This window comes from Somniosus microcephalus, chromosome 7 (genome assembly GCF_052327205.1).
Source record: "Somniosus microcephalus isolate GS21.2 chromosome 7, FLI_Smic_1.0, whole genome shotgun sequence".
Taxonomy (NCBI): domain Eukaryota; kingdom Metazoa; phylum Chordata; class Chondrichthyes; order Squaliformes; family Somniosidae; genus Somniosus; species Somniosus microcephalus.
The window spans coordinates 35,506,554-35,522,096 of NC_140993.1; the positions used below are offsets into that span (position 1 = coordinate 35,506,554).

The 15,543-nt window shown below is 47.0% G+C and overlaps 1 protein-coding gene across 1 annotated transcript in view; it reads left to right on the forward strand.

Annotated features, from left to right (window-relative positions):
- lama1 (laminin, alpha 1) overlaps positions 1-15,543 on the forward strand; it is a 406,389-nt gene that overhangs the window by 226,971 nt on the left and 163,875 nt on the right. The window contains exons 21-26 of the mRNA XM_085992396.1: positions 1,196-1,376; positions 3,031-3,167; positions 5,488-5,724; positions 10,762-10,905; positions 12,085-12,264; positions 14,557-14,745. Coding sequence (XP_085848522.1) covers positions 1,196-1,376; positions 3,031-3,167; positions 5,488-5,724; positions 10,762-10,905; positions 12,085-12,264; positions 14,557-14,745 — 1,068 coding nt within the window. The remainder of the gene's footprint in view (positions 1-1,195; positions 1,377-3,030; positions 3,168-5,487; positions 5,725-10,761; positions 10,906-12,084; positions 12,265-14,556; positions 14,746-15,543) is intronic.

Below are 15,543 nucleotides of genomic sequence, written 5' to 3' on the forward strand. Positions count from 1 at the left end.
AAGGGGTGGAATAGGTGGTGAGGGTCTGCAGTTTGTGGAGGGGCCAAAGTCGATGGCTTCAGTCTTCCCAATGCTTAACTGGCGTATATTGCGACAGGATGTCGGACAAGCAGTCTGATATTACAGAGGCAGTGGAGGGGTTAAGTGAAGTGGTGGAGAGGTCGAGCTGCTGTCTTCACTAGAAAGTGACCCCATGCTTTCGAGCAATGTCCCCGAGGGGCAGCATGTAGGTGAGGAAGAGGAGCTGACCAAGGATAGATTTTTGGGGGACTCGAGAGGTAACGGCACAGGGGCAGGAAGAGAAGCCATTTAATAAACATTCTTTAAATGATGAAAGACTTTGATAGGATGAATAGGGACAGATTGTTTCTCTGGTCAGGTAGTCAGTGATGAGGCGTCATCAATTTAAAATTTTCATTAAGCGAGTGAGGAAAAAGGTTCGGAGAAATTTAATTACACAGAGCCTGGAATGCTGCACCAAAGGGAGTGGTTAAGGAAAAATTAGATCAATATTTGAAACCGAGGAAGATACAGGGCTACAGGGAGAGCGGAGTAATGAGATCTGTTTTAAATTGTTCCAGTCAGCACTGACACAATTGGTGCAATCTTTCTGTGCAGTAAACTTCTTTGGTTCTATGAATATTATTCATTGAAACAAAAACAGAAAATGCTGGAAATACTCAGCAGGTCAGGCAGCATCTGTGGAGAGAGAGAAACAGAGTTAACGTTTCAAGTCGATGACATTTTGTCAGAATATTATTCATTGGGCTATCAGTATTGTTTTATGTATGTATCTAGTGTGTCATTGGTCTTTATTATTTCCTGCATATCAGTTTAATTATGTTAGGGGGAAGCAGTGTATGTTACAGCAATGTGCCAAATAAACACGGATGTTTATTTTGTTTTTATCCGTGTTTTTTAGAGTCCATTTTTTTCCTTTGATTTTTCTCATGGATTCTGTGATGCCAAAAATAGAATCTGAAAAGTACTGGAAAAAATATGTGTTTTTAAATCAATTCAAAGAAAGAGTAACTTTAATGATCTTTGCTGAGGAAGATGCTAACCTACCTGCCTGCCGCTTGCAAGACTAAACTCGCTGACTCCTTTGCCTGGACAATGCATATTGTAGTGAATTGTTCAAATTGCTTTGGCCTCTGCACTGATGCCTAACCAACGCTCTTACTGTGCCTAACAGCATGGGTATTTTGGCTTGAGCACTGGACTGGGCTGTGTTCCCTGCAACTGCAGCCAATTGGGCTCAATCTCTGAGGACTGCAGCGATGGTGGGCAGTGCCGCTGTGTGCCAGGGGTGAGTGGAGCGAAGTGTGACCGCTGTGCACATGGCTTTTATGGATTCCAGGATGGTGGCTGTACACGTAAGTGCTTAAACTATTTTTGGAAGTACGTAGTGAAAGTGATAACTTTGCAAAACTCCCTTTTCAGTTCAAGGGAGCAACTGCATTTGCGAAAATTTCATTAAAAAAAAAAGAAGCTATATCAACACGAGAGGTTGTATCGGTATAATATCAGTATAGAGCAGAAACCTCCGAATACACAACCGGAATGCAAAGCTCGATGAATCCATGCCGTTATCTGCAATGCATGGGAATATTTGCTCCTTATCTGCAATGCAGGGCAGATTCTCACATAAAGGGGAGCCAAGCACAATAAACTCTTTCTTATCCGGCACCTATGGGACCAGGATGGTGCCGGTTGATGAAAAATTCTGGATAACAGAGGGGTATACCTACCAAGGCAATTTTTAACACAAACAAAAATAAAAAATCAAGAAATGTACTGTATAATTGGGTACTCACCTACAGAATGTTCCGTTAAATGTATGGTAGAAGATACCGGTTATTAAAGTATTAAAGTTATTAAAGTGCCATTTAAACAAGAGTTTACTGTAATTGAAAGCCAATTGATCTACAGGAAACTTTGTGCTATCCGGCACCGACGGGACTGAGCTGTTGCCGTTCCCTCAAAACTGCCGGACAAACCAGCGCTAATGTTGAAACATATGGAGATTTTGAGCTCTGTATCTGACAACAAACCCTGTTGCTTCTAAACAGTCCAAGCGTCTCTGTAGCTTAGCAACAGCTTCAGCGAGACCTTGCAGAGCTTGACTGTTGAGAAAAAAGCACCGAAAAGAAAAAAAACCTAACGAAACGGCTCCTGATTTTTGCCGGTGGCTCGAGCATTCCGGACAGTCAGCCTCCGGATAACACAAAGTTTCCTTATTTTTTTCCCCAATTTTGTCCCTTTCTCCTCTGATCCTGGAGTACAATTCCGTGACGGCTGCTTGCACTCTGGTACCTCACAGAAGCATCCATTTTTTAACAATGTGTGAGCCTAGTGTCAGCAGACGATTCCACCATAAAGCCCATCAAAGTTCAGGCCAAGCTTGTCCTCAATCGACATCCACGCAAAGAGCGGGTCGCTGGAGAGTGATCAGGAACTGGCACGCTGGCTGACTTCTCTCCTTTGCTAGCCCAGGGGGCATTGAGGCTCTCGCTAACTCGGCACAGACCAGGGTTTGAACTTGGCAGCTGCAAAGCCTGGATGGTCCATTGCAACAGCAGTCAGCGTCTTTCTACCCATTGCATCATCAGCTGAGCTTGGTTGATTTTCTTTGAACAAGACAGCCCTGAAACTAGCTGTGCAGTATTATTGTACACATGCCTACCATCTTCTTATCAAATTGCCTTATATTAACAGAGGCATTAATTCATTTAAATTAAACGGGTTGCTACCTTTTCAGATGAAGGGGCTGACACCTGTGTTGCAATCTCAGACAGCAAAATTTGACATGCACACATTAAACATTCATGCAATAACATTGTACAGCATAATTTATGGACTAATGGTACTGAATACTAGGTGCATTGGATGGTAATATTCCCTGGAAAATAAGTGGACACACAGAATTTAGTGCTGAATTTTGAAGTAGAATATATTTAATGAATATTTTTGACAACGGTAGAGTGGAAAAGCCCTTTCCTACAAAATCTCAACGTGTTTTCGCTGCAGCTTGCGACTGTGCCCACACTCAGAACAATTGTGCGGAAGGCTCTGGCCAGTGTATCTGCCCACCACACACCGAGGGAGCCAAATGTGAACGCTGTGAGGCCAACTACTGGGGTCACGACCCTGAAAGTGGATGCAAGGTATAGTAAGCAGAGTGCATTGCATTCAGTGGCACGGCATTGCTCCCATTTCTGTTCTTTTGATGCGCTTCCTTTATGAGTACTACCTTTATGAAGTCTAATGCCAAGCCCCTTTGATCCTTTTAATCTTTCATGATTGCTATCAGTAGAAATCATCAATTATAATTTCCGTCAGGCATGAGTGAACAATTAAATGAAATGGCCTGTTTAGAAACGGTTGTTGGTGCCTGTCCAGCCTCTACTCTGCCCAGATTGAAGACGCTGATGATGATTCGAAACTGGACTGTAAATGTTGCATTTTTACATTGGTTCAGGCTGCCTACAATGGTTCTCTTTTACATTTGCTTCCTAGTTCTTGACCCGTATGAAAATCAGAATGCCAGGCTAATGAGACAACTATGCTCCCAGTGGAGAATCTGTGCTCCAAGAGAGCTAGGGCTGGAGATAAGGGAACAATACTGTTGCCCTGATTCTCCCTGCGCGCTCTGTGAGCGTGGTTCCCCACTTGGAGTATGGAATTGTGAAATCCTTAATCCTTATAAGATGTGGATAAAGATTGCACAAATTGCAGACTTCCTCTTCCTCCATTTTGATGTCCTTTTAAGAGCCCAAATGCTAGGGATTTGCTATATTGAGTATCGCATCATGTTTAGCAAAGTTGTTAACCAATGCTGTTCTAATATGAAACAGCTTTGACCCTTATGAAATACAATAGCAAAATACTGCGGATGCTGGAAATCTGAAATAACAACAGAAAACGCTGGAAACACTCAACAGGCCAGGCAGCATCTGCAGAGAGAGAAACAGAGTTAACGTTTCAGGTCTGGGACCCTTCATCAGAACTGGAAAAAGCTGGAGATGTAACAGATATTAAGCAGGTGCAGAGACAGGGGGCGGAGTGGTGGAGGGGAGGATGTTCCTTCAATTCCCTCCTCCCCTCCCGACACCCCCCCCCGCCGTCTCTGCACCTGCTTAATATCTGTTACATCTCCAGCCTTTTCCAGTTCTGATGAAGGGTCCCAGACCTGAAACGTTAACTCTGTTTCTCTCTCCACGGATGCTGCCTGGCCTGCTGAGTGTTTCCAGTGTTTTCTGTTGTTATATTGACCCTTATGAATCCTTGTGAACTTATTGCTGTTAATGTTGCGAGGATCTGCTGCCAGCACAGTACCTTTTTAGGCGTGAGTGCGAGACAGTGATAGGCTTACAACACTATAGACCCAATTCTCCAACCTGCACTCGCCACTAGCGAGGCTTCCACAGTGGAAGCAGAGCCATAGAAAATTAACCCAACTAACTGTTGCACTTGAAAGTGATGTTAAATAACTTCGCTTAAAAATTTGCTTAACTAATTGGCATAGAATCATAGAACCTCAGGAAGGGCAATGATGTAGTAATCACTTTATTCCAAAAGGGTAATTTCAGACCCAACAGGGTAGATTTTAGCTTTCGGGTGGTTGCCCACCCATGCTGGGAGCGAAGAGGCCAGGGGAACTTCGAAGCCGGGGACTCGTTTGAATGGTCCTCGTTGGCTGTACCGCCTGTAAAACTGGTCAGAGTGTGCACGGCGCACACTGCACACAGTTGCCCCCCCAAAATGGCAGTCAGGGTCCTATTTATGTCATAGGGCCCCGATTTGCATGTTAAAGGCCCAGCACCTGAAACGGGCTGGTGCTTCATTCGCCCAACGCTAGGGCTGGAGCTACAGCGTTGATGTGGCGGTAAGTCTGCTGACGCCATTTTGGGATCATCAGCATCTCGTTAACGCCGATTAAACCTAGTTGAAATAGGCCCCAACTGTTTCTTAGAAATTAGTTACTTCGATCCTGGATTGATGTCAGTCAAAGCTTGCAAACCATCATGCAATAGTAAAACAGAAACCATTAAAAACCACAGCCTACAACAATTCAAGTTGTTTATTTTTTTTTAACAAGAAACCATTGTGCAGTGCTCTGTAGTAATTATGGTGATAAAAGTATGACTTACACTTTGGGATATATTTTTGTCTGTTAGAAAAAGTCAGCTTAAGTATAAAGTGATTTTGAATAACAGGAAAATACACCCCCCGTTGTCCTGAGCAAAATTGGATCAAAGGTCGACTGGCTAAAAGCAGGCATTGTTGGACTGGAAATTCCGTCAATGCCACTTGTTATTGAAATAAGGCTTATTGTAAAGACCGATCAGCATGGTGTCTTTAACCTGCTTTTAATCCTCAAATATTTCCAACTGTGATACAGCTGCTCTTCGATTTACACTATAAGGACGTAATGAAAGCTCGTTTATCGCCATCGTCTCAATTCCTTTTTTCATTTTTGTGCAGTCTTGTAACTGTAGTGAGATCGGTTCCGTTGGTCCTCAGTGTGAGGGAACGAGTGGTCACTGCCCCTGCAAAGGAGAGTTCAGTGGAGAAAAATGCAACCAGTGTGCTATTGGCTACAGGGACCACCCTCAATGCATTGCCTGTAAGTGCGATCCCAGTGGTACCAGACCTGAAAAATGTGATCTGACACAAGGAGCTTGCAGCTGTGAGGAACGCACTGGGCTTTGTCCCTGTAAGGTACAGCATCACTTACATAACTATAGCATCTAATGAGAATTACTAACTTTATTCTCTTTTTATTGCACCTCTCTCCACAGTTCTACTTTTCTTGCTTTCTTTAGGCCCTCTTGTGTCATGTGCTTCTCTCAAGAGAGGCAGCAAATAACTTGCCTCCAGCTTCCTGATAATCTGTTATGCCACATTTGACCCTGCCCTCCCCTGTAGGACAGCTGCAGAATGAGTTGACCTCTTATTTTTATCATAGAATCATAGGAGATAGGAGCAGGAGTAGGCCATTCGGCCCTTCGAGCCTGCTCCGCCATTCAATGAGATCATGGCTGATCATCCAAATTCAGTACCCTATCCCTGCCTTCTCCCCATATCACTTGATCCCTTTAGCCTTAAGAAATATATCCAACTCTTTCTTGAATATATTTAATGTATTGGCCTCCACTGCCGTCTGTGGCAGAGAATTCCACAGGTTCACCACTCTCTGGGTGAAGAAATTCCTCCTCATTTCAGTCCTAAATGGCTTACCCCTTATCCTTAGACTATGACCCCTGGTTCTGGACTCCCCGGCCATCAAAAACATCCTTCCTGCATCTAGTCTGTCCAGACCTGCCAGAATTTTATAGGTTTCGATGAGATCCCCTCTCAATCTTCTAAACTCCAGTGAGTATAAGCCCAATTGACACAATCTCTCCTCATACGTCAAAAGGTGACACAAAACCGGCATGCCTGCACGGTTTACTGCTGTTGATGAAGCGACGAAATTTATTAATGTTGCAACATCTGGCAGCGGTGGGATTCGAACCCACACCCCCGAAGAGACTGGAGCCTTAATCCCGCACCTTAGACTGCTCGGCCACGCTACCTTTCCTTATGTGGTAGAGAACCTCCCTAGATGTTAAGCCAAGATAGGGAACTCATCAATTGTTGGTAGGAACCTGAATCATACCACCTATTCCTTGGAATTCTCTACCCCAGAGGGCTGTGGATGCCCAGTCATTGAGTATATTCAAGGCTGGGATCGATAGATTTTTGGACTCTTAAGGGAATCAAGAGATATGGGGATCGGGCGGGAAAAGAGGCTGAAGATCAGCCATGATCTTATTGAATGGCGGAACAGGCTCGAGGGGCCGCATGGCCGACTCCTGCTCCTATTTCTTCTGTTCTTATGTTAAGTGAAGCTGTGGTGGTGGCAGGGTGCATCCACTGTATTATGGAGTGGAGAGGCACAGGTTTAAAATCCCAAATCCTGCTGTGTTGTTGCTGAGGAGAAGTCTGGCTCTCATTCAGCAGATGATAGAAAATTGGAGGGAGAGTCTGTCGTGCTACTGTCATGCGCCTTAGGCTGAAGAATGGAGTCCTGGTAGAAGGTCACCATCCCTCTTAGCAACAGAAAGTACATGAACAGACAAGATCAGGAAATCAGTAATTTGATATGTTCAAAATATACAATTGAGGATCGTAACTTAAAAAAAAATCTATTCTTTTTATATTCCTTTTTGAGGGGGATTGACAAGGTAGATACTAAGAGGTTGTTTCCCCTTGCATGAACAGTCTCGATCTAGGGGCATAGTTTCAGGATAAGGGGTCATACGAACATAAGAAATAGGAGCTGGAGTCGGCCATTTGGCCCTTCGAGCCTGCTCCGCCATTCAATAAGATCATGGCTGATCTTCTACCTCAACTCCACCTTCCCGCACTATCCCCATATCCCTTAACTCCCTTAGTTCCCAAAAATTTATTGATCTCAGCCTTGAATACAGTCAATGACTGAGCATCCACAGCCCCCTGGGGTAGAGAATTCCAAAGATTCACAACCCTTTGAGTGAAGAAATTTCTCCTCATCTCAGTTCTAAATGGCCGACCCCTTATCCTGAGACTGTGACCCCGTGTTCTCGATTCCCCAGCAAGGGGAAACATTTTCTCAGCATTAACCCTGTCAAGCCCCATAAGAATTTTATATGTTGCAATTGGATCACCTCTCATTCTTTTAAACGCTAGCGAATATAGGCCTAGTCTACTCAATCTCTCCTCATAGAGCAATCCCCTCAACCCAGGAACCAGTCCAGTGAACCTTTGTTGCACTCCCTCTAAGGTAAGTATGTCTTTCCTTAGACAAGGAGACCAGAACTGTACACAGTACTCCAGGTGTGGCCTCACCAATGCCCTGTATAATTGTTGTAAGAATTCTTTAATCCTTATACTCTAATTTCTTTGTAACACAAGCTAACATACCATTTGCTTTCCTAATTGCTTGCTGTTCCTGCATGTTAACTTTCTGTGATTCATGTACAAGGACACCCAGGTCCCTCTGAGTGCAAACATTTCCCAGTCTCTCACCCTTCAAAAAGTATTCTGCTTTTTTGTTTTTCCTACCAAAGTGGATAAATTAACACTTCCCCACATTGTATTCCATTTGCCATGTTCTTGCCCACTCGGTCAACCTGTCTATATCTCTCTGCAGCCTCTTTGCGCCCTCCTCACAGCTTACTTTCCCACCTAACTTTGTATCATCAGCAAACTTGGATACGTTATATTCAGTCCCTTCATCTAAGTCGTTAATATAGGTTGTTAATAGCTGAGGCCCAAGCACTGATCCTTGCGGTACCCCACTAGTTACAGCCTGCCAACCCGTAAAAGTCCTGTTTATTCCTACTCTGTTTACTGTCCATTAACCAATCCTCAATCCATGCTAATATATTACCCCCAATCCCATGAGTCCTAATTTTGTGTTATAGTAGTTGATACTCTCCCAGTTCTGAATTTAATCCACTCAACTAACCTTGAGAGCAAAAGAGCTGTAATACTCACCAACCTGCTGTTCTGACGTCAGTCCGTGATTTTTTTGTTTTTAAGTTGCCGCTCAGCTCCCTTTCTGCCGCCGCCGCTCCCGCTCAGGTCTACGCCGTGTCCTGGGCCTTCTCCGCTGCTCCCTTTCTGCCGCCGCCGCTCCCACTCAGGTCCACGCCGTGTCCTGGGTCTTCTCCGCTGCTCCCTTTCTGCTGCCGCCGCTCCCACTCAGGTCCGCGCCGTGTCCTGGGCCTTCTCCGCTGCTCCCTTTCTGCTGCCGCCGCTCCCACTCAGGTCCGCGCCGTGTCCTAGGCCTTCTCCGCTGCTCCCTTTCTGCTGCCGCCGCTCCCACTCAGGTCCGCGCCGTGTCCTGGGCCTTCTCCGCTGCTCCCTTTCTGCTGCCGCCGCTCCCACTCAGGTCCGCGCCGTGTCCTGGGCCTTCTCCGCTGCTCCCTTTCTGCTGCCGCCGCTCCCGCTCAGGTCCGCGCCGTGTCCTGGGCCTTCTCTGGTGCTCCCTTTCTGCCGCCGCCGCTCCCGCTCAGGTCCGCGCCGTGTCCTGGGCCTTCTCCGCTGCTCCCTTTCTGCTGCCGCCGCTCCCACTCAGGTCCACGCCGTGTCCTGGGCCTTCTCTGGTGCTCCCTTTCTGCCGCCGCCGCTCCCGCTCAGGTCCGCGCCGTGTCCTGGGCCTTCTCCGCTGCTCCCTTTCTGCTGCCGCCGCTCCCGCTCAGGTCCGCGCCGTGTCCTGGGCCTTCTCCGCTGCTCCCTTTCTGCTGCCGCCGCTCCCGCTCAGGTCCGCGCCGTGTCCTGGGCCTTCTCCGTTGCTCCCTTTCTGCTGCCGCCGCTCCCGGTCAGGTCCGCGCCGTGTCCTGGGCCTTCTCCGCTGCTCCCTTTCTGCCGCCGCCGCTCCCGCTCAGGTCCGCGCCGTGTCCTGGGCCTTCTCCGCTGCTCCCTTTCTGCTGCCGCCGCTCCCACTCAGGTCCGCGCCGTGTCCTGGGCCTTCTCCGCTGCTCCCTTTCTGCTGCCGCCGCTCCTGCTCAGGTCCGCGCCGTGTCCAGGGCCTTCTCCGCTGCTCCCTTTCTGCTGCCGCCGCTCCCGCTCAGGTCCGCGCCGTGTCCTGGGCCTTCTCCGTTGCTCCCTTTCTGCTGCCGCCGCTCCCGGTCAGGTCCGTGCCGTGTCCTGGGCCTTCTCCGCTGCTCCCTTTCTGCCGCCGCCGCTCCCGCTCAGGTCCGCGCGTGTCCTGGGCCTTCTCCGCTGCTCCCTTTCTGCAGCCGCCGCTTCCGCTCAGGTCCGCGCCATGTCCTGGGCCTTCTCTGGTGCTCCCTTTCTGCTGCCGCCGCTCCCGCTCAGGTCCGCGCCGTGTCCTGGGCCTTCTCCGCTGCTCCCTTTCTGCCGCCGCCGCTCCCACTCAGGTCCGCGCCGTGTCCTGGGCCTTCTCCACTGCTCCCTTTCTGCCGCCGCCGCTCCCGCTCAGGTCCACGCCGTGTCCTGGGCCTTCTCCGGTGCTCCCTTTCTGCCACCGCTCCCGCTCAGGTCCGCACCGTGTCCTGGGCCTTCTCCGGTGCTCCCTTTCTGCCGCCGCCGCTCCCGCTCAAGTCTGCGCTGTCGGCCATTGAGAATATTCATGGCTGAAATAGATAGATTTTTGGACTCTCGGGGAATCAAGGGATATGGGGATCGGGCGGGAAGCTGGAGTTGAGGTCGAAGATCAGCCATGATCTTACTGTTTTGGGAGGAGTTTTGCAAAGTAATGAAACTGTTAATGCAGCCCAAATGCTTAAAATGCTTCATCTGACATTCTCTTCCTCTTTCCTGCAGCCTTACTGTATGAAAATCAAGGCTCATCGCACCATCTTCTACTCTAACTCATTGTTTTTTGCAGGATCTCAAAATTCATAGAATTACATAGTAGGTACAGCACAGAAACAGGTCATTCGGCCCAACTGGTCCGTGCCGGCTTTTATGCTCCACACGAGTCTCCTTCCACCCCTCTTGATCTGACTCTATCAGACGAACTCTGTTACTGGTCCCTTCCTATTACAATCTACAAGCTTTTAAAACCCAGACTTCTCTTCTGCCCTTTTCAATCCTCGATGCTGTTCTTCATCTAGATTCCTTAACTTAAAAAAAAGAATGGACTGGGAAACCAGGAGAATAATGTACCAAGCTTGCGATGTGTTACGTAAAGCAAGCGCCTTCCGATCATGATGCGCACTGTAATTCTAACGTAAACAGTGAAAGTGTACATCCTTATTTCAGGAAAGTGTCTCTGGTGTCCGCTGCAATGAATGCAAGCCCGGATCGTTTGCTCTCAGTCTCCGTAACCCAGCTGGCTGCAGCCCTTGCTACTGCTCCGGAGTTTCCAATTCCTGCTCAGAGCTCCGAGGATTGGTCAGGATTCCTGTAAGAACAGCCTCATAACCTACAGCTAAAGATAGACAAGTGCATCGCACCTCTCGCGAAAGAAAGCATTTAAAAAATGTATTCCTGCAGAAAATCTAAAACAGCGGGTAAAATATCGACTGTGTAAAAGTAATGGAAGTTTATAAACATTCAACGGGGACCAATTGGTGGACTGACCAAAAGAAAGTGGTGGGGTCTTGGGGCGATGTTCCCGGTTAGCTGTGCGGCCGGGCAGCCGTCTGAAGCTGCCGCACAGGTCGCTCGCCAGTTTCTGAATGGAAAAACCGCGCATGCACGGAAATTTGAATGGGCCGCACATCCCGTTAAAGGGGTCACACATCCCGTTAAAGGGGTCGCGCATCCCGTTAAAGGGGTCACACATCCCGTTAAAGGGGCCGCGCATCCCGTTAAAGGGGCCGCGCATCCCGTTAAAGGGGTCACACATCCCGTTAAAGGGGCCGCGCATCCCGTTAAAGGGGCCGCACATCCCGTTAAAGGGGCCACACAGCCCATTAAAGGAGCCGCACAGCCTATTAAAGGGGCCGCGCGCACAAAAAAAATTACAAGGAACATTGGTCTTGGGGTATCTCTTGATATATATTATTAAGTCACATAAATATGGGAAAGGTGTGAAATAGCTACTTATAGTTCAGTCGTACAGGTGATGTTGGAAGTCGTAAGAGAAAAACCAGGGAGCTGCGAAGATCATTCTTAGCAGCGACATGTAAATGGTATTTAAATTTAAAAAAACTTTTGCACGTTATATTTACGTACGTAAATTATTTGAATTTTTAGCAAGAAGTTATTTGATTTTTCAAAAAGGGTTGCTTAATTTTTATCACTAAAGATAGTGTAGTTGAATAAGATGCTGACAGTTCAGATAATTAACCGTGACATTACGACTAAAATTATTTTACTTTAGCCAGTAAAGTATCATTTTAAATTGCAGTGGGGGGAAAAACTGATTCATCACTTGTTGTATATGCAGATGTTGCAATGGTATATGGAAAAATACACTGAAGAACACCAGGACCCGCAGTGCGAAAAAAAACTATTAAGTAATAATACTAGTTATGCTCAACATTAGATAACATTTGTTTTTCTCTCTCTCTCTCCATATGTGTGTGTATCAACCTACACAAATACACACACAAATGCATTACGTCTGTATCTACGTAGCTGACCCTGACTCCCGACCAGCTGATTATGCGTGTCGTCAGCCAAGGCAATCTGACTGGTACAACAGAGGGAGTCTTCTCTCAGCCCCCAGAGACCTTGCTAGATGCTGCACTGGTACAGAGGCACCTCCAAACAGAATCGTATTACTGGTCACTCCCTGCCCAGTTCACAGGAGATAAGGTGAGAGAAGCAGCTGAAAACATAACGTGAAGGTGAACAATGCTTAAGTTCCTGAAGCCGACTGGGGGGGTGGGGGGGAGAGGGGGGTGGGAAAGGCCCAGAATTAGTAAAACATTTAGCAAATAGCAGTAAGACTGTACTTGCACCCTTTAAAATTACAGCGCTTTTTTTATTCTGGAGACAGTGCTGCAAAGTTAACAAAGTGACCTCCGCATGCTGCTGGAGATAGAAAAAAAAACACCTTGCTTCATTCCATATCTGAGGGCCACCGGCAGATGTAAATGGCTGCCGTCGTGCCCTCAGCCTGCCGTCCAGGCTAGCAGAGCAGGTTTCACATCTGTGGACCGATACCTTAAGTCCTAAATATGTCTCGTGTCAGGATGGATAATAAACTTGTATATTCGGGAGTCACAGGAAAGACGTCTTCAGGAGCAACCCTGCTGAAGAGGGTTTGCGCTCGTGGATGTTACTGTTCATCCAGATTAATGTAAAATATAAAGTTCTTACAGTTTTATGGGTCATTTTGTCAAACAACTCTGCCCGAAGCACAGCTGTATTGCAAAATAACAGCTATAAAAGTAAGCCAATAGCGCAACCTACTCTTGTTTCAGTGACTAAATAGAGTTGTTGTTTTCGTATCCTCACACTCTTCCCTTGGGAAATAGTGGTAAGCGGTGGAAGGATTTGCAGGCTTATTAACAGCCTGACAGGCTGCTCCTTCCATGGCTGTAACAATCTTCATACCAGCCGAATATTATTGAAATATATAAGATTCTGAGGGGCATTGACAGGGTAGATGCTGAGAGGTTGTTTTCCCCTGACTGGAGAGCCTAAAACTAGCGGGTCACAGTCTCAGGATAAGGGGTCGGTCATTTAGGACTGAGATGAGGAAGGTTGTGAATCTTTGGAATTCTCTGCTCCAGAGAGCTGTGGATGCTGAATCGTTGAGTATATTCACGGCTGAGACAGATAGATTTTTGGACTCTAGGGGAATTAAGGGATATGGAGATCGGGCGGGAAAGTGGGGTTGAGGTTGCAGATCAGCCATGATCTTATTGAATGGCAGAGCAGACTCGAGAGGCCGTATTGCCTACACCTGCTCCTGATTCTTATGTAGTTAGTTGGTCTGTTTGCAGCCCAATCCTTAAAGGGACCACTGGCAGCCACCACGAAAAAGGCAAGTTCTTTAAAAAATACTTGCCCGAATGTAGAGCCGTGAGGTGGAGGAGTGCTCCTCCCAGGTTCACTGAGGTGCCGAAGAGCGATACTAGTACCGCACAGGACCCTCCCGATCGTCCCCGTCCCTCTTGCTCGTCCCCCTCCCTCCCGATCACCCACCTCCCTCCCGATAGTAACCCTCACTCCCGATCATCCACTGCCCTCCCAATCGCCTCCGCCCACCCCACCCCCACTTCTCCGGATCGCCCTTGTCTCTCGATCGCTGGCAAAAATCTATCAGTCTCAGATTTAAAATGATTGATTGAGCTCGCATCTGCTGCTTTTTGTGGGAGAGAGTTCCACAGTTCTACCACCCTTTTGTGTGAAGAGGTGTTTCCTCTTCTGAATGGCCTGGCTCTGATTTTAAGGTTATCCTAGACTCCCCTACCAGTGGAAAATGTTTCTCTCTATCAATTCCCTTCAAAGTCCTAAAAACCTCAAATCAAGTCACCCCTTAACCCTCTATACTCCAGGGAGTGCAAGCCTAAAATCTCTTCGTAATTTAACTCTTGGAGCCCTGGTCACATTCTGGTGAATCTGCGATGCACTCCTTCCAAGGCCAATACAGACTTTCTACGGTGCGGCGCCCAGAACTGTACACAGTACTCCAGATGTGGTCTAACCAGGGCTTTGTATAGCTGTAGCTGTAGCAAAACCTCCTCCCCTTTATATTCTGGCCCTCCAGATATAAAGGCCAACATTCCATTAGCCTTTTTGATTAATTTTGTACCTGGCCACTACATTTTAGCAATCCATGTACATGGACCCTTTGGACTTTCACCATTTAAATAATCTCTCAGATCGATTCTTTTTTGGTCCAAAATGGATGACCTCACACCTGTCCGCGTTGAAATCCACCTGCCACAGTTTTGCATCTGCAGTGCGTCAGAATCATGTAAATGTAACCCGAGGCTCACTACTTGGTGTGCCTCGGGCCTACCTGTTCCTGCACAGGGTTTGTCCCTGAGCCAGCCTCGCAATTTCTAGGACATTGTGTTTGTACAACGACCACTGTTAAAACCCTGCAAACTTCAACCTCTTAGGCCTTGAGATGTTATAATCCTCTTTCTACAGCTTTTGGCTTATGGAGGGAAACTGAGATATGCGGCCGCCTTTTATGCTCATGATGGCTCTGGAAACTTAAACCATTTGGAACCTCAGATCCTACTGAAAGGAGGCCACAGCAGCAAAATGGTAATTTACAGGAACATCCCAACTCCTGCAAATGGACAGCAAAGCAGGCATGAGATAGACTTGACTGAGGTAAGTCTGCTACCAACTTTGCCAAACTATTAGAATTTGTTTTCTAATCTCCATTGCTGATATTTTAATTCAATAGGGGCAAATTAAGATACTTTTTGGAAAATTAGAAATAATTTTGGTCCAAAATGGATGACCAAAATGGAGCAGCTCGCTCACTTTTCATATTGTAAAAATGGTATGACTGCAAGCAGTTCCATAGAACCGTGGAGGTCCACAGCACAGAAGGAGGCCATTCATTGGGGGTAAAATTGGATATGGCGGGGAAGCAAAACAGGCAGCATCGCTTTGGTTGCCTGTTATAGGCCCCCGCCCGATAGTCCATTCCATTGACTTCAATAAAGCTGAATATCGGGCGGGTCAGGACATCCCAAAGCGCTTTACAGCCAATGAAGTACTTTTGAAGTGGAGTCACTTTTGTAATGTGGGAAACGCGGCAGCCAATTTGCACACAGCAAGCTCCCACAAACAGCAATGTGATTGTAACCACTTCACGGTTCTCTAGATATATGTGAGATGTGGTCTCTGTTGTAGACAGTATTCTATAGTCCAGTAAGGAGATCACTACTACAATGGCTTAATTCTAATTATCTTACTTTATAGTTTTAACGTCAGACAGTATAAGAAGATTACGGGTCAATGACCTAAATTAGACATTTGCATACATTAGAATGAATCTAGACATATTAAACATACATTCTCCATTTATATGGATTCAAAGCAGAATCTGTCCCTGTGTCCAAATTCGAGTGCACTCTTTCGTTGGCGCGCTTAAGTTGGAGCTCATGGTATGTATAATGT